Source organism: Conger conger, chromosome 4 (assembly GCF_963514075.1).
Source record: "Conger conger chromosome 4, fConCon1.1, whole genome shotgun sequence".
In the NCBI taxonomy this organism is placed as follows: domain Eukaryota; kingdom Metazoa; phylum Chordata; class Actinopteri; order Anguilliformes; family Congridae; genus Conger; species Conger conger.
This window is the reverse complement of record NC_083763.1, coordinates 15,124,530-15,152,319: the sequence shown is the minus strand read 5'-3', so window position 1 is coordinate 15,152,319 and position 27,790 is coordinate 15,124,530. Positions and strand designations below refer to the sequence as shown.

The 27,790-nt window shown below is 44.7% G+C and overlaps 1 protein-coding gene across 4 annotated transcripts; it reads right to left on the bottom strand.

Annotated features, from left to right (window-relative positions):
• Positions 1 to 167: 167 nt before the first annotated feature.
• Positions 168 to 27,790, bottom strand: si:zfos-943e10.1 (GRAM domain-containing protein 2B). 4 transcript variants are annotated; one of them, XM_061240602.1, is made up of 13 exons: positions 27,600 to 27,790; positions 8,808 to 8,948; positions 8,290 to 8,350; positions 7,986 to 8,058; positions 7,330 to 7,433; positions 6,912 to 7,010; positions 6,565 to 6,636; positions 6,178 to 6,246; positions 5,662 to 5,767; positions 5,097 to 5,180; positions 4,496 to 4,595; positions 3,665 to 3,772; positions 168 to 2,934 (listed from the first exon to the last, which is right to left on the bottom strand). In XM_061240602.1, the coding sequence occupies exons 1-13, from the start codon at positions 27,722 to 27,724 to the stop codon at positions 2,919 to 2,921; spliced, it is 1,158 nt and encodes a 385-aa protein (XP_061096586.1). In that variant the 5' UTR covers positions 27,725 to 27,790; the 3' UTR covers positions 168 to 2,918. The 4 variants fall into 4 exon arrangements, with proteins under 4 accessions (XP_061096586.1, XP_061096587.1, XP_061096588.1 ...); XM_061240603.1 differs by lacking the exon at positions 27,600 to 27,790 and adding an exon at positions 19,862 to 19,994; XM_061240604.1 differs by lacking the exon at positions 27,600 to 27,790 and adding an exon at positions 12,900 to 12,998.

The window sequence follows — 27,790 nt, the reverse complement described above, 5'->3', positions numbered from 1 at the left end:
CCAGGCCTGCTGTCATTGTGCAGAACGAAGATACTGCTGTTTAATTGTCCTGGTAAATAGTGGAACACTTTCTCAGGATGTTTAATGTGTGTTTGAGATCTGCTATAACAAAGATACCAGTTCTCTGCTGTTTATTGAAGGCTGGACTAATTGACAAGACAAAGACCTTTTTTCCCCAATATTTGATTTATTTTTCAAACAGAACCAAAGCTAGTCTCACAGAGGCTGCTCTGAATTACACAGACTGCAAATAAATAGACATATTAAGTAGAATTAGAGCACATTTCAATTGATACAAAAAAACAATATTTACAACACTTAAGTAGTGCAAAAACACAAATGATGTGGTCTTCACTGAATTGATTTTTTTGCATTGCGTCCGTCGGAAGGTGATCAAACTTAAAAGGACTCGCTAGGCTGTTGCTGCCCCCTAGAGTCCCAGAACAGTAGCACATGTAAAGATAAAGCTCAAAAGAATACACGCGCCTTGGTGCAGGACAGGTAGGTTCGCCTGCGTGGAATTGAAGTCACTGCACCACCGAAAGCCCAGTCAACGGTACTTCCGTTTTTACCACCGCGATGTATGCGGTAATAGGGATGTAATGGGCGCAGCACGGATGCATTTCCCGAAGACTAGGCAAGAGAGCGATCGGTAAATAAAAAAAGCACACCAGAATATTACTGCATCCGTTTGTTTTATATTACTGTGTTCTCCGTGGACGGCTATTCTGAACTGTAGAGCGGGGAAACGCTTCACGGAGATGACGCGCTCAAAAATAAAAAGATGCTCGCTTGAAAACTTGGGATCTATGGCGTGTCGCAACGAGGGAAACGCACCGAATTTGGATTAAATCAGGCCCTGCCCCTGAGAAAAAGGCCGCAGCGTTTAACATCGGCAAGCCGACCGACTGCTCTCCTCGCCTAACGCAGTTTCTCAACCCTGGTCCCGGCACACTGTGTACGCTGGTTTTAGTCAAAGCCAATCTATTGATCAATGAAAGTTGTTTTAGCACAATGCACTTTTGGCTTGTTTCCATGTTCTTTCAGTAAACTCCATGAATTTCACACGGATGGTTTCAGGCTTCCATACCCAACCTGTCAGTTCACCTGTCAGTTTGTAATTGAATCGGTAAAACTGAGTGTCTTTCAATTGGAATGATTTTACAATTAGCAACTCGTTACAATACAGAGCTTGTTGGAATAAAAACCGACAAACACAGTGGGTTGAGAAACACTGGCCTATCGTGCGTTTCGCTTTTGCATGGCGCCTGCATAAACACGTTAAAAGTGCGGTCATGTTTGAAATACACTGGGATGCTACACAGATCTGCGTCTATTTTTTTTTTTTAAGAACACCACAAACTGTTTAAACAGGGTGTCAACTTGAAAGCATCTTTAAAAAAAATTATTCGGTAATACTTGATTAAGTTTTAAATAATCGGTATTGATCGAGAAGCTGATTCCATCCATCCTGTCAAACACAACATGTAATACTATACTGCGCAAGCCTTCGAAGCAACTCAATTTAACATACATTGAAATTTTAAGGGTGTGAAATTACGCACGGTTTGCATATTTTCATTATTGTGTGTGTGTATATATATATATATACACACACGCACGCACACAAACACATATATGCAATGTGTTGCTGTTAGAGACAATCGTTCCCTCAAACGCATAACTCACATATGGTATAAATGTTTTTGCATCACATTTTTGCATATGTTGCTGACACACGTTTAACCTGATCAGGATTATTTAGTATACATTAAAACTTTTTTTGATCAAAGTATAGAAAAACTATGAATAGAAAAATTACTAAAAAATGTTTATTTTTATTCATTTTATAAACCTGACCATACTTAGAGCATGCCCAGCAATACTTGTAGGCTACTTGACGTAATCTGAGTGTGAATCAATAATGTTAAATGTTACGCATTCGAGGATTAATACCACAGTCCTTAGATTAGGAGAGCTGGACAATTCTTCAAGAGAGGAGCACAAACGCATGCCATGCTGGCTGATCTTTGATGTCAGGCTCGCGGTATCTTATTTTCAGTCATCAACAGGTACATTTCGAAGTAAGAAAACAAATGTGTAAGCCGATACATACGCAGAACATTAGATAAACATGCATTTCCTTTTTTAAAGGTAATGCTTAAGAGATGCAAATAAAAATAAAGCTCCACAAAAATGTAATGCACTCCCACCCAAGTACTGATGTTCAACAAGTGTCTTTGGCTCGCCGTTTTAATAGTACTTCATAGAACGTTTGAAGGGTAAGAGTACAGCCGGCTACACTTTTTCCTGCATAAACTCTACTACACCGAAAGCAGGAGGAGAAAGTATCTTGGGAGGGTAGGGGGGTGTTGGGGAGGATGCAATAATCACACATTGCAGAGCCCTTTTCTAAACGGGACGGTCCACACCGAACTGCCAGCTCCAGCCGATATTACAGCTCAGCCATTGAACTGATATTATACAGTTCAACTGGCTCAGCCGATGCACTGGTGCGCCGTTCAATTTATTCCCCAGTGCCCCCCCAGGGCCAGCTGTCTTTGGTTCCACCAGGCAGCCTTCTTTGCTGCAGGGGAAGATGGCTGCACCCGCTCCACATGCTTCACGCAGCCGTCGACCAGCAGACAAAACGCAGCCGGACTGCGCAGCTGTGCAATAACGATCCCGTCTGCAGAACCACCGAAGGATAATTTAAAGCGAATTTCTGAAATCATAACGACCAAGCGCACGCTGTTCCTTTTCGGTACGCCTGTGCGGTTTAAAAACTGCGTTCTTCCAATGACGTCCTGGAAGGTGAGAAGCATTTTGGTTTTTAGAGACCTAATCCTCGGCAGATCTTCAGACGGTGCTTTATTGCCATGTCCGCAGAATTTTTTCCGCTTTTCCTGGCCGCAGGGCTATGTGTCCTTGTACCTGAGAGCGGGAGAGACGGAGTGAGGTTAGAGATAACCTGGTTTAAGATACACATTTTAATTATGTATTGGGGCCAAGGTTAAACATGCTAATAGCCCCTCATAAATATGCTATAAGACAAGGACATCAGCTGCTGTTCATATCACGGAATCTGGCTAAAAGACGACATATCATGTAAATGATTTGGCTAATTAAATAATTAAGAGCAAAAGTTGGCGGCACGGATGGTGCAGTGGGTAGCACTGCCGCCTCACAGCAAGGAGGTCCTGGGTTCGAATCCCCGTCGGCCGGGGCCTCTCTGTGCGGAGTTTGCATGTTCTCCCCGTGTCTGCTTGGGTTTCCTCCGGGTACTCCGGTTTCCTCCCACAGTCCAAAGACATGCAGGTTAGGCGGATTGGAGAGTATAAATTGCCCCCAGGTATGAGTGAGTATGTGTGTGTGTGTGTGTGTGTGTGTGTGTGTGTGTGTGTGTGTGTGTGTGCGCCCTGCGATGGACTGGCGACCTGTCCAGGGTGTATTCCTGCCTTTCGCCCAATGTATGCTGGGATAGGCTCCAGCCCCCCTGCGACCCTGTTCAGGATAAGCGGGTTAAGATAATGGATGGATGGATGGATGGAAGAGCAAAAGTTGGTCTGAAATCCAGAAACCGATATGGCCCTCCTAGCTCCTCCCTGTATTACAATGTGTGCCGAGTGCCTCGTGTCTTTCCGGCTGGGTATGCGGCACTCACCGGTTGTGTAGGGAGAACTCCGGCAGGGCCCCGAGCGAGGTCAGCTGTTCCTCCAGTGCCACGATCCGCAGGCCGATATACCCGGAGGAGAGCAGCAACAGCACCACCCTGTGGCCAAACGTCACAGTCAGCCTCGCCAAACATGCGTCACCCGTCCCACACGTCAGCACAGATTCTACACGCCTCCCAGGGCCATTTCATGAAGCAGGATTACGGAGTTGGCTGGAAAACTGCACCGAGTACCCTGTTCTAATGCAGATATCCTGCTAAACCCCTAATCCTGCTCTGTGAAAGGAGCAATGTGGGGTTAAGGGCCTTGTTCAAGGGCCCGACAGCTGTGCAGATCTTATTGTGGCTACACAGGATTGAACCACCAACCTTGCGGGTCCCAGTCATGTACCTTAACTACTGTGCCACAAACTATAGACGCCTGTTCTACAAAGCAGGATTACTGAAGTTAGCTGGATAACTGCACTGAGTAAAGCAACTCTTTATTTCAGTCCATGTTCCAGACATGGGGACGTTCGAGTTCTATCCGGCTAACGCTAATCCTGCATTGTGATACAGGCCCATAATGGCTTCCTGGAAACTTGATTTTATTAACATTGATTGCACAGCCAAAAAACATCTTGGGTACTAACTGTGACAGCTGTGTCATTTTTTCCAAGGGCGAGTCCTAACTAGTCTCAATGCTTGTGCCACCTATTGAGGTAGACAATTTGCTGATTGAGCAACTGGAGCTAGAATGTGCCGGAACGTGTTTGTGAAAGCTTCTGATGAGACTCTTCTGATGAGACTCTGAGCTACAGGCTAACGGAGGGGGAGACTTACAGCAGTACGTAGATGAAGAGGAGGGTGTTAAGGCTGCTGGACTGCCTCTGGATCAGGTGAGTTCTGACGTTCTCTGTTACACTCCAGACCCAAGAGCCTCCTGCGGGAACGAGAGACAGCCAATCAGTACTCTGCGGCAGCCGCGTGTGGACCAATGTGCACGAGGCGATACAGTGAGCAAAATGTGGAATCTTGACGTCTAGAGGGGTCGGGTTGCCTAGGCTTCGCGTCATCGACTTTTCACTCCAAAAATGTTTTGTGGTTTAAAAGTTGGCAGAAGTAAGAGGAAGTGCTCGCTTCAGCCTTCAGACTATCACTGGTAGACCAATATGTACTTTTTTTAATGTATTTAATAAACATCATATTTACATACATTTCGAATATTGCACATTCCCTGATGGCAACATCAGTCGGCCAACTTGATCTGGCCCATGGCCACTTATAGTATATAAGAAAATGTAGGCCTGCACAACACGGTGACCATGCTAAGCACACACTACTGTTAGCACTAATGTTAGCAATGATTGAAATTGCACCATAGTTGACTAGACTGTGAGCAGTTTGGCTGTATCTAGTGTGCGCACAGAGGATTGTGGGATACCTGTGTCCTCCTCCATGGAGCTGTCCTCCTTCTCCCTCAGAGGGTTGCTCCTTGAGGTGGCGCTGTTCCCATGATGCACTGGGTCTAAGGGATCAGAGACACACGCACGGGCACATTAAACAAGCTTCACCGTGAACCTTGTACTCACCAAGTGTGCTCAAGGAGATTAATGTGTTTAAATTAGCAGTAAAAATGATCTCCCAAAAGCAAACAAAAAGCAGCTTTAAGTAGGTCAAGATGATGTAGACGTGAGAGATATGGAAAAGAACTGAGACATCGCCACATTGCTGTAACACCAGGAGCTTTGTTTTATTTGTTTTACTGGAAAAGTAAACACATCTCTTACAGGAAGGCAGGTGGAATTACAACATTAAGTTAAACTTGACTGAGTTAAAGCACATATCAGTACGCCACTATGTAAATATCGTTATCTTTCCTTTAAGGAGAGGGAATTGAGGTAAGAGTTCACATCGTCTGAATGGTACAGGTGGCGTTTACGTGTTGGTATGACTCTTGCCAGCTCGACAGCTATGGTGACAGACCAGAACCTGGCCCCAGTACTGACCTCGGGACAGTTTCGTTGGGTTGGGGGGTTGTGCGTTTAAGAGGAGGCTGGTGTCTCCTTTGTCCAGCTGGTCAAAGCTGTCCTCCAGACTGGACTGGCTGGAGTTCTGTGGAGAGGAAGGAGGGATGAGGATGAGGAGGGGTGGTTTGGTTTAACCTTCACACCTCATCTGGTGGAAGCAGGCTGGCTGCCTTTTCAACACACATCCCATATTTCACAATCAATCGCTTCAACTCAGCCCAACCTGGTCTAAGGTGAGGGCTGGCATGTCAAGCATAAACTGTGAGAACACTGCCGAAGAAGAGAGAAGAGACGTGTTGTAAAATCAGAGAATCCTCTGAGGATCTGAGCAGAATTATGAGAATTTGTACACTGGCATGCCCATGGCGTGCTTAATGCCTGCTGGAGTAGGTGAGGGTTGTTTTTGAGATCTCTGGAGATCTGACGGTCTGAGGTCTGAGAGCTTCAGTACCGACAGCTTTGTAAACGTGGGAGGAGGCGGAAGGGGAGTCTCACCGTGTGCTTGCTCTGCTCGAAGCTGTTCTCCACAGAGGAGAAGATCGGGCTGCTGTTGGTACTGCCATCCTGCAGAGGGCAGCAGACAAAAAAAAAGTCAATAGATGTAACTGAAATACTTTAGAAAACAACAAATCCATTCCTGGATATGCCTGAGAATTACTAAGGATCATCAAACGTGGCCCTCAAATCCAAATCCGGCCCTGGTTTTCTTTTCTCCTGGATAATTAACTGAACAATTGGTGCTACAGATTGGCCAGACTATCTTCACACCTGACTCCCAAGTAAAGGGAGGGTGGAAAACCAGCAGTTCTTCGCCCTTAAGGACTGTGATCTGAAGGTTTGGTTTGGTATTTCAGGACAGAGGGAACACTGAACTCTACGTACCTCCAGCTGAGGACAAACTGACAGCAGGAGCTTGTAGCAGGACTCCCGGTTCCTCAGAGACACAAACAAATACTGAAAAAGAAAGAGAAGGTTATAGTTATTTTAATGTAGGCCTACCAATATCAGGGCATTTTGGTAGGGGTGGCAATACAAAACAATAGTTATAAAACTAACTCTAAGTGAGAAATGATAGCTTAGATTCCGAAGTAGGGCATCATTGTTACACCCTTGCAATGGGTAATTAAACTGAATTGTTATTGTAATTATATAGTTGCACAAAGTAATTGTATGTTGAAAGAGGACCAGGGACCCAGAAGTCCAGAGGCCAGACTGGAATGGTCACTAACCTTCTCCCCCTCGCAGGTGCGGATTGACAGGGCATTGGGTACCAGCAAGGCTGTGTTCTGCTTTTTCAGAACCAGCACACTGGACACCGGGATCACCACCTGTAACAGAAACAAGGACAGCTGCTTAGATCCGGATTTGCATCGCCCTGCGAACAAAACCTTGAGTAACAGACCCTGCGGGTCTCCAGGACCAGGCGCAACCCTTTGAAGATCAGGTTTTTTGGAATGTTTTTCATTTTTAAATTCCGTGTTCAGGAATTCCATCACTTTCCAATTCCCGCCAGTGATTGTTACATCACCATTAGAACGTTCAGTTAAGAACATTCTGGTCACATATTTGTGATGTCACACCTTAAAGGGTCTATGGTAACCGCTTGAGAAGTGAAGTTAAACCCAAACCGCACAGTCGCCCCCTCACCTTGGTATCCTTGAGGAGCACGGAGGAGTAGAAGCAGACGTAGTTTTCGGACACGTACAACCGCCCGTGGTAGGGGACCTCCTTCTGCAGGGCACAGATGTAGGCTGGAGAGAGAGGGTGGGGAGGGGGGAAGAACACGGGCGTGTTATGCAAGACACCACGGCTCGAGGGCTCATCCGTCTGCCACGGCACGCACGGTTACGCCATCGGCCGCGCTATTGTTCCACAAACGCTAGCTACTGGGCCAAGGGTCGGGTGTTACTCACCGGATCCGTGCGCAAGGCTGACTTTCAAAATCGAAACGTGCAACTGCACGAACGAAGCATTCTGTTCTGAATTTTGATGATAATAGTGTTTATTTTGAGACTGGGTAATCTGGAGGAATTCTACTGCTGTGTGGCTAACTGGGTTAGAGAGTTTCATATCAAGCATTTCGGATGAGCGGCGAATGCCTTGTTGCCTGCTTCGGTCTTCTTTCTTGTTTAATTTTTGTGCTTTTACACTTTTGGCTTACTCCAATGTGGGCCCTATGGAATACATTTAGGTTATTTTGGACTAGAACTTTGTCCCAGCCATTCTCTCTGTCTGTGGGGATTCTTCCTTCTATTTTCCATGCTTGCGTTTCCCTCCATTTGCAAAGGGATCGGTCCACTCACCGTGTATGAGGTCCTCGCTTTCGGGAATGTCCGGGAACAGCTTGTGGAATGATTTGTTGTGCTTTATAAAACTCTGCAAACAAAAAAAGATGGAAAAATTTAAACGGCGGAAAAAACAGAAATAAAATGCCAGTGACCTAACAGCTGGACCCCTAACCTACTTCCTGTTACACATGCGTCAAACACTAAGAGCACGTAGAGCAGACGCTTTTATAATGGCAATAATCCGCTTCATTGGAATACAGGCTAGATAGAAGCTTGGAGGAGTCAGTATTGGTTGCCAAGGCTACAGGGGTGGGCTTACACTGCGGGTCACACTGCTTTCCGTCACTTCAAAGCTTCTCTCCGAGTCAAAGGTTTGTGATCTGCAGGAACGGCAAAACACAACCAAATGTTAGTCTTTATAAGCGGCCTTATTGGACATTGATTGATTGATTGATTGATTGATCAATTTTATTTGACAAAACCACCATTAGTTAAAATTATGGACAAGAATTTAAAAAAGTCTTTGGAGCTTATTTCCATTGCGCTCAAACATTTACTATACACACAGTCATGCACGCACATACACAGCTACTCGCACACACACACACACACACACACACACACACACACACACACACACACATACTTGCACAAACACTAGCATGAATGCACACACATTGTTTGTCTCACACACATGCACACATACATAGCTACGCACATACAGGCACACACACATACCACATACTCACACTCTCTCTCTCACACAGACACACACACACTCTCTCGCACACAGACACACACGCTCAGACTCTCTGTCACACACACGCACACACATACCTGTGCAGGCTCTGTTTGGCCAGGTTCTTGTTGTGCTGTTGTATCTCCAGCTGGGCCTCCTCCAGACTCTGTGCTTTCTGAGGTTCCAGCTTCTTCTTACTCTTCCCCCGCTTTACCTTCCCCCCGCCATCCACCGTGCAGCTGTAGGAGACAGGGCATAGCCTTTTACTAATGCGCATACATACATACATACATACTGCGTTTACACACATACATACACTTACACTGTACTAATGCGCATACATACATACATACATACATACATACATACATACTGCATTTACACACATACATACACTTACACTGTACTAATGCGCATACATACATACATACTCACACTGTACATAAGCACACGCATACATAGTGAGCACATACACTCAGTGAGCGCATTTCTTATGCACATACATCTTTCTTATTGGACTTTTTTGTCTTTTCTTCTGCTGCTGTAGCACATAAGTGAGGTTTGATGCGTTGGGTGTTCAGAGATGCTCTTCCGCATACCACTGTTGTCATGTGTGGTTATTTGCTTTCCTGTCAACTTCCTGTCAGCTTTGATCAGTCTGGCCCTTCTCCTCTGGTCTTGCTCATTAACAACGCATTTTTGCACACACAACTGCTGCTCACTGGATGTTTATTGTCTTTCGCACAATTCTCTGCAAACTCTAGATACTGTTGTGCGTGAAAATCCCAGGAGATCAGCACTTTCTGAGATACTCAAACCTCTCCATTCTGAAATTTGGTCTGAAAAACAGCCAAACCTCTTGACTATGTCTGCATGCTTTTATGCATTTAGTTGCTGCCACATGATCGGCTGATTAAATATTTGCATAACAAGCTGGTGTAGCAGTCTGCCTAATGAAGTGGTCACTGAGTGTACATACCTACTGTACTCTACATACATACAGTCCAACTGTACTGATCCACATACATGCATACTGTATTTACACATGCATTCATACTGTACTCCATTTATGCACATACATACATACATACGTGTTTATGCACATAAATACACATGTATTTACACACATACATGCATACTGTACTCACACACATTCATACATACTATGCAAATGTGACTGTTTATGCACACGTGTATACTGTACTTATGCACATACATACAGTACATACGTCATTGATCCTTACTGTATTTACATGCATTCATCCTATTCATATGCACATAGCCTACATAAATACACCCATACATATATACCGTACTTATGCACACACATTACTATGTCATTAGTAGCCTATACTTATGCTAAGTAAACAGCTGATCACAGAACAGTGTCATACACCCACCAAAGCAGACTGGGAGCAGGGTAATAACCCTCTTTCTGAGCCCCAGGGCGAGAAGCTGCCATCTCCGACACTGTTTTTAACGGCCTCCTCAGGCAGACCCGCGGCTACCTGAAATCTGTCTCTGTCACTCAATCCTGCACTGCTATTCGCACCAACATTCCCCAAAGTCAACTACAACACAGTAAATTCAACTCTCACCGGCCTCAGAGAAAACACTTTACACGGCCGGGAAATGTACCTGCCTTACGGGGCACCGACGGGCCTGCCAACTGAAACTCACATTTTCACATTTTCAAAAGCACCAATAAATCAGTTACATTTGCCGGAATAAACCCCTTAGATTTGCTTTAACACAACGTTTTATTCAGAACCTTTGAGTCTCATCAGAGACTAATCGAGTGCTAATCCATGTGGAATTTGGAGAGCCTGTGTTTTTCTCAGGAACATTTGAATGACAAAGCAAAGTTATTTGGATTACTTTTGAAAAGGAATTTGTTTCACAAGTACTGATACTGAGGCTTATCCTATTTCTGTAACTTTTTAAATAAGGCAAAACTATTGCCAATGAGGTAAGAAAATCTTTTAATTTCTAAATTTGCCAAAAGGGTAAGAATTTCACTAAAAGTAACTTAAAACAAGCTAATATTTTCTACTTGACTGTAAAAAAAAAATCTTATAAGAAGTCTCATTTCAAGACTAAAACTTGTTAAGACAGACTTTTTTTTTTTTTGCAGTGTAGATCAGCACTAATGCTCTGAGAGATTAGATAAATACGGGCCTAGATCTGTCCAGAGATATTTCATCACCATCCTCAGCCTTCTGAGAAAAAGGCAAACTGAGTACAAGCTGTCCATTTGAATACACCAGGCCTGTCTTTGTGTCTCCAGCAGAACCTTCCATATCCCACACTGATTCTCTTATCAGCATTAAGATTTGATGACACCAACATCCATCCTGCAGATTCTCGTACAATAAACACGTCACTTGTACTGTAATTATCTCTCACTATAATTACCTATTATTCTATCCGTAGATATACTGTATCACAAACCAACGTGAAAGTCATGATATCTACGAATAGCTGTATTACAGTTTTTTATGACCATACATCAAGTTTGTTTCCTAATTTTCCCAAAACCAAAATTATACATATTCACATTCTTAACCAACATCCTAAACCTACCGCCAAGTGTTTCTTCTGGAAAAACGGAAGCTCAAACTTCTTTCAAAACTTGGCATCCTCTGGGACAATACGTACAGACCACCAACTCTGTCTCAAGCCATATTCCCAAAATTCCAAACCGACAAGATTTATATTTCCCAGAAGAAGAGATGAGCCTGTGGTAACTAGTCCGCTGAAAAGGGATAAGTTACTTGTTGGAGAGTTCTCCAGTTCAGTTATCCCCAATCCTTGTGTCTGAGGGTGAAATGTGTGATGTTTCACTGCTGTGGCTGAGTACGGTGAGGTAATGCTTCCTCCCCCGTGACATCACAGCAGGCAGGTGCTGGCTGGTATGCATAGCCCCGCCCACTCCTATCAGGTGCTGGCAGATACGTGTAGCCCCACCCACTTCTCGCGTGGTTGCTGGCAGCTCTGCCCCCTCACATGGGTGAGTCCTTGCCAGGAAAACGGTTGCATTCCTGACACAAACCTTTTGATAACTGCAATACAATACAGTATCTATATATATGGGCAAACATACCACACTCCCAAAACCTACAGGGAATAAAGATAGAGTAATATAATATAACTGTATTTAGCCTAGATATAGTACAGTTTGAAGAGCTAATTTCTGAATGTGTTTCACAAAATCAAAGCCCAAAAAAAAAGGGCAGGTAAAAGAGGAATACATTTCAGAAAAGAAAGAGAAACTATGAATTGTGTGTTTGTGTGCAGGTATGTGTGCACGTAGGAACGGCAGGAAACCACAGGAGCAGGACAATGGGGGGGGGGGGGGGGTCACAGCACATCACTGGTGGAAGCACATGAAAGCTGGCACACTACACCCAGTGTGGGGTGTGAGAGGTCCCCGCTACACAGCACAACCAGGTCTAGACCTGCACACTGTCTGTCCTCAGGCTCCAGGTGCGGCTGTAACACGCACACACACACACACACACACACACACACACACACACACACGCATAAACACACTCACAGTGCTAGTTTGGCTGGTTTACTTTCTACCCGAATTCTCCGACTGATGCTCACTGCTCACTGACGGACCGTAACAAAACGCAAAGCCACCGTCTCCAAAGAACTGTCTCTCGCAACCTGTTTGCGCTCTCGGTCAGAGGGCTCTGTACAGCATTAGATCTGATTCTACCCGATACAGGCTTTCACTATAGGACCCAGACAAAGCAACTTTACTCACACTTCCCCCACAGACAATTCCTACAAGCTTTACCGGGCTGAGCCGACAACTGTCTCAATATGAGCTCCACAGGGGAGATCACTAGTGGGTAACACTTCATAGGTATTCAAATGTGCACTGTTACCAAAGACACAGCCGGCAATGCAGTTACAACCAAGCTAATGTGACTATTGTGGCAACACCACTGTGGCCCTGTATTTTCAGATTTATATTTTCCGGTTTTTAATCTCCGTTTGCGTTGTTTGCGCGCAGACGCCCGTGTTTTCCGTCGGTTTTTAGTCGAGCGTTAAGTCTCTGCCGTTTCCTTTGCCACGTGAGGCGTGATGCTCTCTCGCTGCGCGAGGCGGGTGGAGCTGTGAGGAGAAACGAAGCGCACCGCGCCCCCAGCAGCGCCGGGGTCAGAGGTCATACTCACAGAGAGCCGTCCAGAGAAAGCCTCCAGCTCGCAGTCCCCTCCAGACTCGCGGATTTTACTGGAAGCGCGTCCATCCGCGGCTCTTTCTGTCATTCTGTCGTGACGGCGCGTGAGACCTCCTCACGAGGGGCTTTAAAGAGGCCAGGGTCGCAGGGGGCGGGCTACTCTCCCCCGACTGAGCCAATCGGCTGGCTGCTGACCCCCACACGCACTGCTATGACTGTGTTCCCTGGCAACAGTTACTATGAGCTGCAACCCCCAGCTCCCAATTGTCCTGCCCTTATTGTCCCCTGCAGAGAAACTTCAAACAGCTCTCACGCGCAAATACACACACACGCAAACACACACATACCTGCACGCAAACACACACACGCATGCAAACTCAAGCACCCATACCTGCACGCAAACACGCACACCTGCACGCAAACACACACGCATGCATGCAAACGTGCACACACACGTGCATGCACACACACAGCTACAAACACACAAACGCAGATACAAACACACACACGCATGCATGCGCACACACACACACACACATACACAGCTACTCACACACAAGCATAGCTATTCCCAAGCAAACACGCATGGACACACACACAAAACAAATACCAGTACCAGTAAGTGACTGAGTGAGTCGGTGAGTGATTGGGGAGCGATTGAGTCAGTAGCTGAGTGAGTTAGAGATTAGAAAGTGATTCGGTTAGCGAGTGAGTTTGCAGAGAACAAGAGTGACTCAGTGAGTGTAAATGAAGGTACAGTACGAACCGAAACAGTGACTGAGCGAATGACAGGGCAGTGTTGGGTAAGAGAGCTCACCATAGAGAGAAGTGTGCAGAGGCAGCGGATGAGACACACCTAGCTTAAACAGAATGGGGGGCAGGTCCTCTCACAAGTAAAAACCACATCATCACAAAAGACACTGGCCTCACCCTAGTCACACAACACATTTCATCTGGAACATGATACGCTGTAATCATCTCTCAGCGCGTCGAATTACAGTCACAAACCCTCACTTCAACATTCAGATAAAGATCGGCCTTGCAGTTTAGAAAGCTCACCGGACAGATTTGACCTTGAGTTTTATGACCGATATCCTTCAAAATCACTTCCTCCACATCACGCAAGAAAGATTTTGAAATATATTTTTGGCACAGACTGGCTGCTACAATCACCCTTTTTTACATTTTTACAATGGAAATGCGATTGTTGAATGAGTCATCTCACCAGGATAAAGATATAAATGGATCTGTGGAAAAAAACACCATTTCACCACATTCCAGGCATTGGATTTCCTCTACGTGTGAAGAAATATGGGAATTTCAAAGTGTGCATAAACACAAGACAACCTATTTTAAGACAGTTCTCTAAACGGCTGGTCATAGTCCAGCCCTGGTTTTACTGCCTACCTACCTATAGCTTAACATTTAAAAGACAAATCTGATCAAGCAAACAATTAAAACTCTTAAATAATAATCAACATAACAACATCTTTGTACGCAGCTTTGGATAAAAGTGTCTGCGAAATAAAATGTAATGTAGAAGTTGGAACAAAATCCTGAAATGGATCAGTGGCCTTTTTGTGTGCACTGCTAATGTATAGCCATCTGTTCCAGTGTACCTCCCTGGAGCTTAGCTTGTTAAAATCTGCCAAAAACGCACACTCTAGTTTGATTTGTCAGCACGTCCTCGCCTTCTCTACCCCCCCGAGACCAATAGCAGACGATCCGCGTTTCTAACGCCCGCCGTCGGCTGCTGAACTGCGGCTTTGGAGCTGAGACGGGTTTAAAGTTTCAGTAAGAGTGTCAGCGGGCTTTGTGCGGGAGGTCAGGGCCCGGTGCGAGGTGTGGTGGTTCGGGTTACCAGGCCTGTGGCGACAAGTTAAGGCCTGCCAATCACAGCCAAATGAGAGGGTGTCAGGTGACGATGGAGGAAACAGCATTGTGGTGGGGGAGGGGGGGGGGGGGCACTTAATCACCCCCGTTTAAGACAATGTAGGGGTGGGGGAGGAATTTAACTCTGTTTGCAAACAATGGTCCTGGGATGTGTTTTTCTATTATGCCCACAATGGAGAATGGGTAAGACTGCCGAATCACTGCCCGGAATTATTTCTTTATTTCTTTATTTCTTGGAGAAATCGAAACTATCTTTAACCGTGACTTCTTCATGTTTCAGCCCCTCTCATTGGTCGGAATTCTTCTCTGGGAAAACGTACGTTTCTCCCCCCCAGTTAGGACAAAAAAAAAGACAGTTTTAAGGGAAAACTGATCCGTCCCTGTCACGAGTCCGATCGGAGCCGCGTAGAGGAAAAGTTCGCGGAATGTTTGTGATGACACCGATAGACCCGGACAGAAACAGGCACTGCTCTCTAACCCACGATCACGCTGCTGGCTCTCCTCCAGCCAAACGCCACGCAGTTACAGCTTGTTATGAAATAACTCAAGGATGATCGCTTCGTGCAAAGTCTGCTGGGTAGTATAGGGGCTGGCAGAGCGTAAACCAAACGTCACATGACTGCTGCACTGAGAACACCGTCTGTTACCTTTGGGAGGCAGCCTGTAGCTTAGTGGCTAAGGTGTATGACTGGAACCCCGATATGACTGGTTCAAGGCCCAGTGTAGCCGCGATAAGATTCGCAGAACTGTTGGGCCCTTGAGCAAGGCCCCAAAGTGATTCACAGTTGATTAGACTAAGCAGGGGCCTTACTCAGGGTCCCCACAGCTGTGCGAATCTTATTATGGCTACACCGGGGCTGGAACCAGCAACCTTCCGGGTCCCAGTCAAATGCCTTAACCACTAGGCTACAGGTTGCAAGTAACAGCACTACTTATCCACTGATAATTTTAGTCAATGTCTGAGTTTGACACGTTGGTGGAGTGACTACAGTAATCCACTCAGAGTGATGAACACATCAGTAGTCCTGTCATGTAACGTCCAAGGTCAGAGTAATAAACTCCTCATGGTTGGATTCGTGCCATATCTCACTTCCCGATAGAGAGTTTGAACCAACTGTCACTGTCTCTCACTCATGCGTTTGAAAAACTTTACTACCAGCAATGAGGAAATAAACTGTTATGAGAGCCACCCCCTCACATCTACCATAACAGCCTGTGGAATCACTCTGACACGCATCTGAAAATCAGTGGTGTTTTTTTTGCCCAGCAGAGGGCAGTATTCTCTGTGCAGTAACTGCTACTGCAAGAGCTCCTGGCTCACCATGGTCCTGAAAGATCATATTTACCCTCCCTTATAAGGATGACATTTATTGAAATAGCAAGAATTGTTACTGTGGTGTCTTGGGTAACATATTAGCCAATCAGGCCACTTAATCAGCGGCTCTTCCGGTGAGCCAACAAGCCCGAGTTTTATTAACTGTCCGTTTCCCAAACAAGCTGTGTACATTAACGGTGCAAAAGGAAACTGCATTGCGCAATTTCCTGTTCCAGACCCACCATATGTCAAATATTCTCAATAAAATCCTTCCTGGAAGCTATTGTGAAAGTTTTTATGTGATCAGATAAGCTAAAGACGCCATGGAAAAGCAATCATACTGACTACTATTACTACTACTAACTACTACTTCGTAGTTCTCACCATTACAACAGTTTTTGCCATCTAGCATTTTAACAGTGACACCTTTGGCTTTGACACCGAGGCAGAGATCTGGAGTGGAACTTGTAAATTAGGGCAATTAAACCTGGTCACTTAACTGTAAAGAGGAACAAGACATTCCATTTAATTATGCAAGGTAAGGGATTGTTCAGGTGTCTGCGGTATTTCTGGGGAGGAAACTCAAAACTGAATACTGAAATGATTTTTAACCTTCCAGGAAAGCCAATCAGCTATACGACTTAGAGTGTTCCAGAATCAAAATGATTCCTTCATGAGGTCACACTGTAACTCGATCTGCAGATCCAGCATTGAACCTGGTGATCTAATAATGGATTGTTGTTGCTCAATCTTTGGTATGTGTGACTTCTAAAGGAAGAAAAACAGAAAAGTCTAATGATGGACTGTAGATATGTAGACTGTAGACTGTTAGATATTTTCTCAGAGACATTCAGTGATAAACACAACAAAAAACAACTCAGTTCATGACCTCCATCTTGTAGACCTCGCCACCAACCAAGTTTTTTAGGAGATGCCATCTTCATGCATATCCAGTTGCTTTTTCTCACAGTGATAAGATATCAAACTATCAGTCATTCCAAGAATGGAAGATGGTAGCACATTTTTACACTCGAAAAACAAACAAAAAACAAACTATTGAAATCAGGTCTGGGATTGGTTCCAACCAGCAAATACAGATTGCACAATTTAGCTTGTGTGCGATTCCTGCACGTTGCGGACCATTTTTTTTTTTTTTAAGATATTTTTTAGGCCTTTTTCAGCTTTATTGGACAGTATATAGAGACAGGAAGAATGGGGGCGAGAGAGAGGGAAAGACACGCAACAAATTGTCAGACGGTCGGATTCGAACAGGTTGACGTCGCGGCTCACAATGAGCATGCGGTCAGTGCTCTACAGGCTGCGCCACCGAGACACCCCAGATCATTTAAAATCAATATGTACGCTGCCGTCTATTTGCCCATTTGTGAGCACGCTTCTCCCCCTGCTAGGCTAGCTACCATTCGCTCCATCCTGTGGCCATGGAAACTATTTTATTCCATTTTGAAATCCCTCACTCCGTTTTAATAACGGCTAATTCCACTTCGAGAAGAAGGGATCTGTCCCCAAAGAGTTCGAAATTCCATGATTCTGTTACCATGGCAAAGCAGCGGCCCCAGGTGTCTCTCTCACACAGTCACACAGAAGCTCATATTCCTCTCCTCCTCTGTAAGCTAAGGGGGTCTGCCTCTTCCTAAGACAAAAATGTCTGTCTTAACAAGTGGCTTGGTCTTGTACAGGGGTGGCCTGTAGCATAATGGTTAAGGTAAATGACTGGGACAAGCAAGGTCGGTGGTTCTAATCCCAGTGTAGCCACAATAAGATCCGCACAGCCGTTGGGCCCTTGAGCAAGGCCCTTAACCCCGCATTGCTCCAGGGGAGGATTGTCTCCTGCTTGTCTCCTGCTTAGTCTAATCAACTGTAGTTTGCTCTGGATAAGAGCGTCTGCCAAATGCCAATAATGTAAAATGTAATGAGAGAATCTAATTTTAAGTATAAAATATTGACTTCACCCCATTGGCAATATTATATTACAATAAGATCATAAGTCTGAATATAAGACTACAATACTGGCTGAGATTGACTTATTTTTTGTTTTTTTGCAATGGAGATTCACAAAATACACTCAAATATACACAACAAAATTACCAGTGTTAAGAGTTGATTTAACACTAAGAAATGAACCCATCCATAGCAGGTGATGCATTACTGTAGATTGAGGGTGAGGGTGTTGGGAGGTTTTGTTGTTAATCGCCCTCACGCAGTTCACTAGCTTGTTAGCACAGTTAGCAGCGTAGCTCTGAAGAAGGTGAGGCTTCTGTGCCCCATTGCTCCCCATTATGTCCCAGTTCCAGGGACCGGTGCCATGAAGCAGGTTTACTGAAAGTAAGGGTAAAACCTGAAACCCTCAGTAAAAAGAGCTGTTCCAGGTTTTACTCAGTAATTCAGTAACCCTGCTTTGCGATACAGGCCCTAGGCATAAACTCGAAACTCGCTCCTTCAGACAACGTCTCAACTCAGGTTCCCTTCTCAACCCATCTCATTCCGCATAGTGCTAAATGTGTTCGTGAATGCCATGCTGTCAGTTATATTCAACTTATTCAAATAACTCCTTGAAGTTCAAAGCAGGTTCAGAAAGTAAAAGTTCTCGACCGTATTCTGTTCCGATCACATGGATTTGCTAATCAGCACAACTCTGGCTGGAGTTCACGGGTGGAAGAAACGCATGGCAGGACTTTTACTGTCTGACCCCTGGACTTTCCACCCCATAACACAAAGTGAATCTACTTAGTTCACGTGTTGCATTTTGTTTTTAAACACACATTTAAACTTGTGCTTGCACTCATTCCCACAGCTGACACTGGTTTGTCTGTGATTTTCTATGTTTTTGCGAAGCTTTGTTTGCAGACTGGGTAATGGGTAAAAGTGCCTAAATGTAAATATTTATAGAGAGCTTGAATTCAGTCTACTTATTTATTTAGAACTCCATATCCTACTGTTGAAAGGACCAGAATGTACTAGTCTCTATGTCTTCTCACCCACTTTGAATATGTTCAGGGTACGAACGTGAAACTCTTCCCCCCAACTTGCACTCAAACACACAAGCAAACACACACACACACACACACACACACACACGCACGAGCACACACAACCACACACAAACAGGAACCGGGCCAGGAACCACCACTCAATAGGAAATCACAGCGCTCTCACCATTTCACATAATCTTCTTTGTACGAAATGAGTCATTAAACACTCCATTAAAAATCCACCTGATTCTCACCAAGGCTTTTATAATGCGTAAAAACCCCTGCTACTACATTTCAGCAGCCTGCCCGACACTGAGGACAATGCTTCAGCAGTTGGGCTTTAGCTGTCCCTTTGTGTTTCGCCCCATTGTAAAAGAGCACAAAAACACCCTGGGATATTCCTGTATTTAGCCTGTTGTTCACCTTATGCAAATGCTCGACAGTTGCGCGAAATGCCTCAGTTCTCCTTCCTTTACATAACCAAATAAAAGCTTTTTGAAAAAAAAGGAGAGAAAAACTCTTTTTAACTGTCATGTCTCCTGGAGGATAAGGACAATCTCCGTGTCAATGTTAGTCAATAAAAAAGAGTAAATTATTAACAGCCCCTATGTTTGCATTTAGGTAATTATGCTACACATTCTCAGTGCTGGTCAGTGGGGCTAATCTGTCCTCTCTCTCTCGTGTTAATCCTGACCCAGCCGGAGCACAGGGAGTGTTTTTTTTTTCCGGAAGTTTCCGTAAGAGCAGCGGGTCTCCTACCTCAGGGCGTCCTCCGGTAAACCGGCCTCGGCGGCCCCGTCCGCAGACGGCTGCTGGTTGCGTGACAAGCTCCTTCCCCTCTCCATGACGAATGAAAACAGACGGCCTTCCTCTCCTCGGCTGATCGCAATGGGTCGAGACACCACGGGCTGACTAACCTTTGCCTCCAAGGCCACGGAGCTATGTGTGGGCTGCCAGGGTTCGAAGGTCGCCCCGTATTTTTTTTTCTTTTTTTTTACCGGCAAGCGTCGACGGCGTCCGACCGCGTCCGAGAACCGCGATGAGGCTCGATGGCGCGCTCGCCTACGGGAAGCGCGTTGGGGCGGCGTTACCCGGGAAACGGATGACCGCGCTTTCAATAGCGGGCGGCGAGAGGTAGAGAGCGACGTCACCGCGCCCTTTTGTCTTTTCGGATGTTCCGCGAGAACCTGGAACCCGAAAGACCGGCGGAGGACGCTAACGGGACGCCTGCTCGTATTCCCCGCGGAGTCCTGCTTCTGTTCAGACCCCTTTGTGAAGCCGAACGCACAGTCTGACAGCTGCAGCCCGGCCGTCATTGTGAATGCAGGCCGGTACAAAGCAGGCAGCCAATGGCTGTTGGCCAACCCCACAGAGAACAATCACCTCACAATAAGTTCCCTGAAGGAAATCAAACACACTCACACATATTGTAGCGTATATCGTGTGCAATACATTTAAAATATATACATATGTTTTAAAAGTATCGTGCTGTGAAATGTATTTCACAGCAGAAAATGAGTACACTTTTTTTTAAACACCCTGGAATATCTGAGAGCGGCAGTCATCATATATTGTCAAGCACTGCAACATATACAGTATATTTACAATATATGTTATTTCAGTATATTGCTGCATATTCTATCTCGGTAGGCATCAGCACAGTTCAGGCAAACACGGGAGTGTGTGTATCTCATGTGTAATGAAATAGTCACTCCTTGTTGGCCTGGCAGCACGCTGTTCAAATATCCTCCAGGGTTCATCCTGATAAAAACCAACCCTTAACCCCCCCGTGCGGTCCACTGTGATGTATACTCAGCGCTGTTTACTCCGATAGTCTGTCTGGGTCTATGAAAAACAGGAGTTATAAAACCAGAGACCGCCTCCTTATTTACGCGCGGTTGAGATGAACCCGGGTGGTTCTGATGCTGTGCCATAAGTCCCCGGTTCCGCAGATCCAAAGGTTCTGGAATAAGTGCTGCTTTGGAAACAGTCCATCAACTGCAAAACAACGTGCCATGTTGGGCAACATTATGAACGATGGCAAAGGTAAACCAATAAAGCTCTCGGTCAGCAGTTATGCCATGGCAATGGCCCTTAGTTGTTATTTCTGCCACCATTTTGTTTTCAATGGACTTTCAGATATCTAATGCAGTCAGTCTGCTGATTAAATTCCTCATATATCAACTACTAATGATTTTTTACAACCCTTATCATCTCACGCAGTTCCACTGAACACAGTAATCGTTAATAACAGGCAAGCTGTTAGCCTGAGACGGAACACAAAGTTCTGTCCCAACAGTAGGTCAAATGTAGCTTAACATAAGCTCAAATAAGAAATGTTAGAATAAATGTATTAATGTGGAAAAAAACAGCTGCATGCATGCTGTTACTAGGGCCGTGTTTAATGTGACTGGTGTGAATGCTTATGATATAAGCTTCAGGAAGTTCATTTTTTTCACACTTCATCCACCTCATCCCCCCACATGAGTTTGGCTCGCACGTGGGGCACTGCTGTTGTACCCCTTGAGGACGATAACTTCAAACCCCAAATCGCTTCGCTAAAATATCAAGCTGTGTAAGTGGATTTTAATGTACAAAATAAATGCAATCTGTTTAAAGAATAGGTTGTCTGGTTTTATCAAAATTCTAAATCATTTAGTAAAGTGTTTTAGAACTTCAATTTCAGTAGCGATTGTGACATCAGCATTAGAATGTTCAGTTAAGAGCATTCTAATCACATATTTGTGACCTGACACCTCAAAGGGTTAAGTTCTACCATGTAGATGATCAGCATTATTATCATGGTTCTTGGGAACCACAGGATCTGCTGGTTTTTGTTTACGCCTGATCAGTGTTATTCAAGTGCAGATTAACAACAAAAGCCAGCAGACCCTGTGGCTCTCCAGGAGCAGGAGTGAAGACCACTGATCTAAGCCCCTATCTCTCAGAGGCCTTAACCCCCCTCCCCTCTCGGTCACTGTGGGAAAAGTTGTCCGCTCGCATTAGTGCCCTGCGATAACATGTTTATTTGCAAGAAACATAACACTGCTGGCATATCAATGTAATAATAAATCTCTGGCGATTACATGACATTATATAAACCGGAGGGCGTTTGGGGAGAAGTCCACAGAGAGGAGCTGATTGGCTGTCGGCCGTGGCGTGGAGGGGTGACGCTGGTCAGATCGCAGCAGTGACGCGGCGCAGCTGTCATAAGGAGTGACAGCTGCTCTGATTGGTGACAGTTATAATGCTGCTTGACATTACTGTCTTACACGGGCCATGTGCCACGTACGGTTCGGGTTCGGCTCCGGGAACCCCGGAGTGTTTCCGCACAGTAGGCTATGTCCTGTTTGATTATGTAATGTGTGTGTGGTAAACAAAATAGCAGGACGCTCGATGTAGCCTTATATAGCCAACTACCACACCCGCAGCATTAAACTTGATTCAAATAACTTTTTAATCGGATTCTATAGGATTACTCAAAAGCTAGTCAGGCCGCATATTACAAATCAGCCTATTACAACAACCAATAATAACAATAATATTTAGCGAACCGATAAATATATTGCGACTATGACAGACCTGGGTTTAAATAGTATTTGATTTGGATTGATTAATATGGAATTAAAAACAATGTAGCAGCAATATGTCGTAACCATATAGTTTCATGAAAAGTAGGCTAAATCATTCAACAGGAGAAAATGACCACTTTCCCACTCTGAGAAAAGCCTGTGGAAGCAGAAATGCACCACCTAGTGGATCAGCCTAGGTACTACCGTTTGAGTCACTGGTTTTCCCTGAAGGCGCTTACACACCAAATCCGGCGAACACACATGGTGACGCATTTTTTCCTGTAAATTGTCCGTTTAATGGGCGGTTTTGTAGGTGAGTTCCGTCTGATAGATGGTTCCATGGGATCAGTACGAAGAGGGAACTAATCTACAGATCACTGTCGGCACCTGATTGGATAGCACATCGTTCGTTTGTTTAAGCAGTTCAATATGGCGCAATGTAAAAAAAATAAAAATAAATTCAACAGTTAATTAAAATATGTTTTTGAAAACATCTAAGGCAATAAATAAACAATACAGTTGCTCAATCTTGATTCATATTTTATCTGCAAAACCTCAGTTTGAAAGTTTGATCCCAGTTTTGTGAGCCTGGATGCAGTTTATTTGCATGGGCAGATCATTATATGCAAATACGAAACCGTTGAATGTACGCGGCACTCGCCAGACAGCAAACTTCAGGCACATGCAAAGCTCTCCATGGAAAATGAATGGAACGGGTTGCGTCTGCAAATAGGAGATAACATGCCACACATATGGGCCTTACTGGATGAGTAATTTAATATATAAAAGTATTTCTAATAATTACTGTGAGCTGCTGTATGTACGGAGAGCTGAGATTACATCATAATGACATCATACCCCTGGGGAGTCAGATGATCAACTTTCACCTCACTTTGATCTTTCAGAACCCTTAAAAGGAGAATTGCAGCCATATTACTATTTTGTTATATAGTCCTTTGTCTTTACTGTGGCAACCGTGCAACAGTATATACAGAGTTCAGTTTCCGAAACTGGCAAGCACCCATCCAAACTTCTCTTTGCTGCAGTAAAGCGTGGCGGCTAACTTGATTATGCAGAATTCAAACATGTGGTGTATCTAATGGCTTTATCACATATATTATGAGTTCCTGAAAAATATGCAATGGCAAAAAATTTGTATCCTTTTAATTTAAAATGAACACCTACATAAAAAATAATCCAGACTGATCACAAAGATCTGAGTGGATTTTTGCTTTCAAACTTGACAAAGGGACTCAAACACCAAACTCTGCCCACTGACCATCAGTAAAGTTACGGAGGGCAGCTTTAAACCAGGAAAGGGCTATTACAAAGTGCTACACTTTTATCTGCAACCCACGAAGACTGGAGTACTTTGTAACAGAATTACTGTAAGTGAGTTTCCTGGGCTGAGTGCAGGAAGACTGCTCTGTGTGGATGTGGCTGTCTGTATTTACAGTCGTCGGGGGAGGGTTCCGGTCAGGCATGTTGCCACACAACATCACGCCACTTTTGGGCGGCGAGCCAGCCCTTCCTATACACTACGAACCCTATGCTTTTTAAAGTCACACGGTTCAAATATTGCTCCCGGTTTTCGCAGCGTTTCCTCGCCGGACAGAGGCGGCCTTTCTTCGCGGATCCCATGATAGCCAAGCACGAGCGTATTAGCGCGTGTGGAATTCCCCCCGGTCCTATAGCGGCAGTGCTCACGCGCGAGTAAAGAAAACACCCATAACGCACGGCTGAATCGAGCCGTTTATGTACAGAGAGGGCTTAACGCAACAATGTGCTATGTTTACTCGTTGAGATGTGTTCAAATATTAGAGGAACATACGATCGCGTCTTATCAATTAAGCCATTTCTTCCATTGGGCGCTTTTCGAATGGCGTGATGTGGGCAAGCCAGGCCCGGCGCTTTGAGAGGGACTAAACCGCCGCCCTTAAGTCCGCTGTGAAATTCGACAAAGCACCGCGAAAGGCATAACGGACCATCCTCTTTGAAGGTTCTGGTCTGTTTTGCCTTTGTTTAGAGAGCTCATTACCACACAGATGAGATGGAAAGGCCAGGAGATCCATGAAACTCCTGCCTGTCTCTGGTTCCTCCCACATAGGCCTACAGTTCCAGCATACACCTACATTGCCCTAATTCTTCTTTAGTTATTATTATTTTTTATCATTGTCAATTTCACAATTGTTACTGTTGAAAAGGTGGCATAGAACCATATTATGCTCCCTTCTGACAGCATATTTGAGGATCTCTGTGGCCCCGCCCGACTCATTACAGGCTTTTATATCTATAGGCCTTCACCTGTGGTGCTTATGGGATATCTCCATTTTCACTGCTCCATATTGAGAGGGAGGGAGTGTGTGTGTGTGTGTGTGTGTGTGTGTGTGTGTGTGTGTGTGAGAGAGAGAGAGAGAGAGAGAGAGAGAGAAACTGATTGAGAGAAAAGGTTTGTGGGACTGTTTCATAGTGAACGATCCCCTTGCTAAGCTTTAGGTTAGTGAGCAGGCACACACCCAAACGCTGTACGCTGTCGTTTCCCATAAAATCAATGTCACTTTAAGGACAACACACACACTAAACACACCCACACTGAGAAATTCCAACGTATAACCATAGGTTTGGAATTTGCTCAACATAATTTATTTGTTCACTACGTGTCCTAATATGGTCCCTTCTTCTGTGACTGGAAGTGCAGTGTTCCCAAATCCCTGCACCAATGATGAATTTCAGGTGGGAAGAAAACATTTTGTTATGTATTGTCCTTCTGTGAACTCTTCCATAGAAACTCTGTAGGTCTCTCTGTTTATTGAAAGTGAAACACGCACAAAAGTGTAATCTGTCATCACATCTTGCCTGAGAGACACTGTATATTACTAGTTTTGCTGTGCTACAAAGTTTCACATTGCATAAAGTGCTGTCGCAAAGTCTCTGAAGTCTTCTTGAGTCAAAAGATTCACACACAAATGTAAAGTGTGTCTTTTACGCTTTTGGAAAACTGTCATCCAACTTCCCTTCAACTCCAGTTCAACTTCCAACTGCCCAACCCTGTTTCTGGGGATCTACTGTCCAGTAGGCTTTCACACCAACCCTAATAAAGCACACCTCATTCAACAGCCAGAGTTCTCAATTAGCTGCTAATTGGTACAATCAGGTGTGCCAAATTGGTGTTGAAATGAAAATACAGGAAGGTAATTCTCCAGGAACAGGCAGCCCTGATTTTAACCTGTTATGGATGTGCAGGTCAATTAAATCGCAATGCAATCAATTAAGCAAATGTAGTGAAATTCAATTAATTAATTGGGGGGGGGGCGCACACACACTCAAAATGCACTCTGGGTTCAGTCCTGAACTTGACTGAGTTTGGGATGGAAAACTACCCCGACCTCGCGATCATTCCCCCCGATTTTTCTGGGTTGCAAACAAGCTAACCTCCACACCCATCTCTGTCTCCCGTGGTTTCCCAGGACAGTTGGCGTAACGCGACTCCCTCTGCAGACACAGCTGATCTTCCGGGCAAACAGGGTACGACCCTTATGTAAGGGGGTGTCTGTGTGTACCTCGACCCCACACGTTAAAAATAGAACCGCTAATACGACGTGGGCCGCACCGTAAACGCCCAGAGCGCTAACAACCGGATAGCGGGGATCATCCCTTCATTTGAAGGAAATAAACAGCGTCCACCTGACCCATATAGACTAAGCAATGATGTAACGTCCCCATGCAGCAACATAAACAGTTTATATTGTGCACAGAATATACTGCTACGACAAACAAACTATGCTACAAAAGAGGCAGTGCGGTCATCCATTTACCAAATAGTCATTTCATCATATTTATTAGCTTTTGGCTCTCCGGTTCCTAAAGCTTCCGTGTCAGTCCATATGACATCACACACTAACTATCCTGACAACATCCTTCTCAACCCAGAACAGTTCCGTACATATTGTTGCAGAGACCCAATAATAACATTACCACAATGTCATAGAAACACTGGGGGAATTGTTTTCACTCCACAAAGACTCAAAAAACAAAGTCTCCTTCTAATGTCTTATGTGACCTGCTATCTGCTACAAGAACAGTCTTGCTCAAGGGATTTTTCAGGGTGTTTATCCTACATTTGAATAGGCCTACGCTGGAATAAAATGAAACTTGTGTTTTCGTTGTGCTGTCGAATCTTTTTAGACGGAATTTCACAGACCGGGGTTTTCCTTACCACCAACAGCCGTTTGACACATCGGATGACCGCACTTCCTCTCATCCGAGAATACCTAGGCCTGTCTAGATTCTAACGGTGATTTAATCCCCGGATGCTGAAATGTGCACATTTACTGTGACCCATAGCACTCCTAGGCTTATCTACCACAGCAATAAAACATCAAACCACTGTGTTAATATTTCACAGTAACCGTACTGTGTGGATTATATGCATTGACGCCAGTTTACAGTCGGAATAAAAAAACAGAGCGTGGCTAGCTAATAAGGCAAGCAGAATAAGAATCATTTACATACGTTTCGAGGTTTATAATACATACAACAATGTTTAAATAATGGTATACATATCATATGAGGACAATTTCATATTATATTTCAATTGTTTACACAAAGTAAGTGTTCGTCTCTTGGACATCACGAAAGCTAGCTAGCGAGCTAAATGCCGACGTGTACAGTATCGTTATAGGCTATATTTGGATACAACACATAAATGCATCAGGGGTGGCAGCGCTTGGACTCTCTCAGCGCGTTTGGAGACACGTTTGCATCATTTTAAATTCATTTAAAATCTAAACCACCAATCATGTCTCGCAACTATCGTTAATAATTTCAAAAATGAGCAGAATAATGTGGCTGCAAATGCTAGCTAGCTAGCTCACTCCTTCATAGAGCACATAACGGTTCGGGGCGTGGGGTAATCGGTAGCCTACCTTTCTTTCATGAAGTGCTTTAGTTTGAATATGGCTTTTTCGTCTATTTTCTTCAGGAAGGTTTTCAATCTCTCTCTCTTATTTTCCAGCATTCTTCTTTCTGCCGGGGTCGGCTCTCCACTCATACACGCCGCCACTCTTCCTCCAACTCTGAGAGATTCTTCGGTTTCTTTTTCGCCTTCCTTACTCCA

Bases quoted from the DNA above. Each gene is read 5' to 3' on its own strand.
- si:zfos-943e10.1 (XM_061240602.1), bottom strand. From the start codon at position 27,724: ATGAGTGGAGAGCCGACCCCGGCAGAAAGAAGAATGCTGGAAAATAAG. The intron at 7,434-7,985 runs GTGAGTGGACCG...CTCTCTCTCCAG, and splicing joins AAGCGAGGACCTCATACACG to CCTACATCTGTGCCCTGCAG. The intron at 5,768-6,177 runs GTGAGACTCCCC...TCCTCTCCACAG, and splicing joins TCGAGCAGAGCAAGCACACG to AACTCCAGCCAGTCCAGTCT.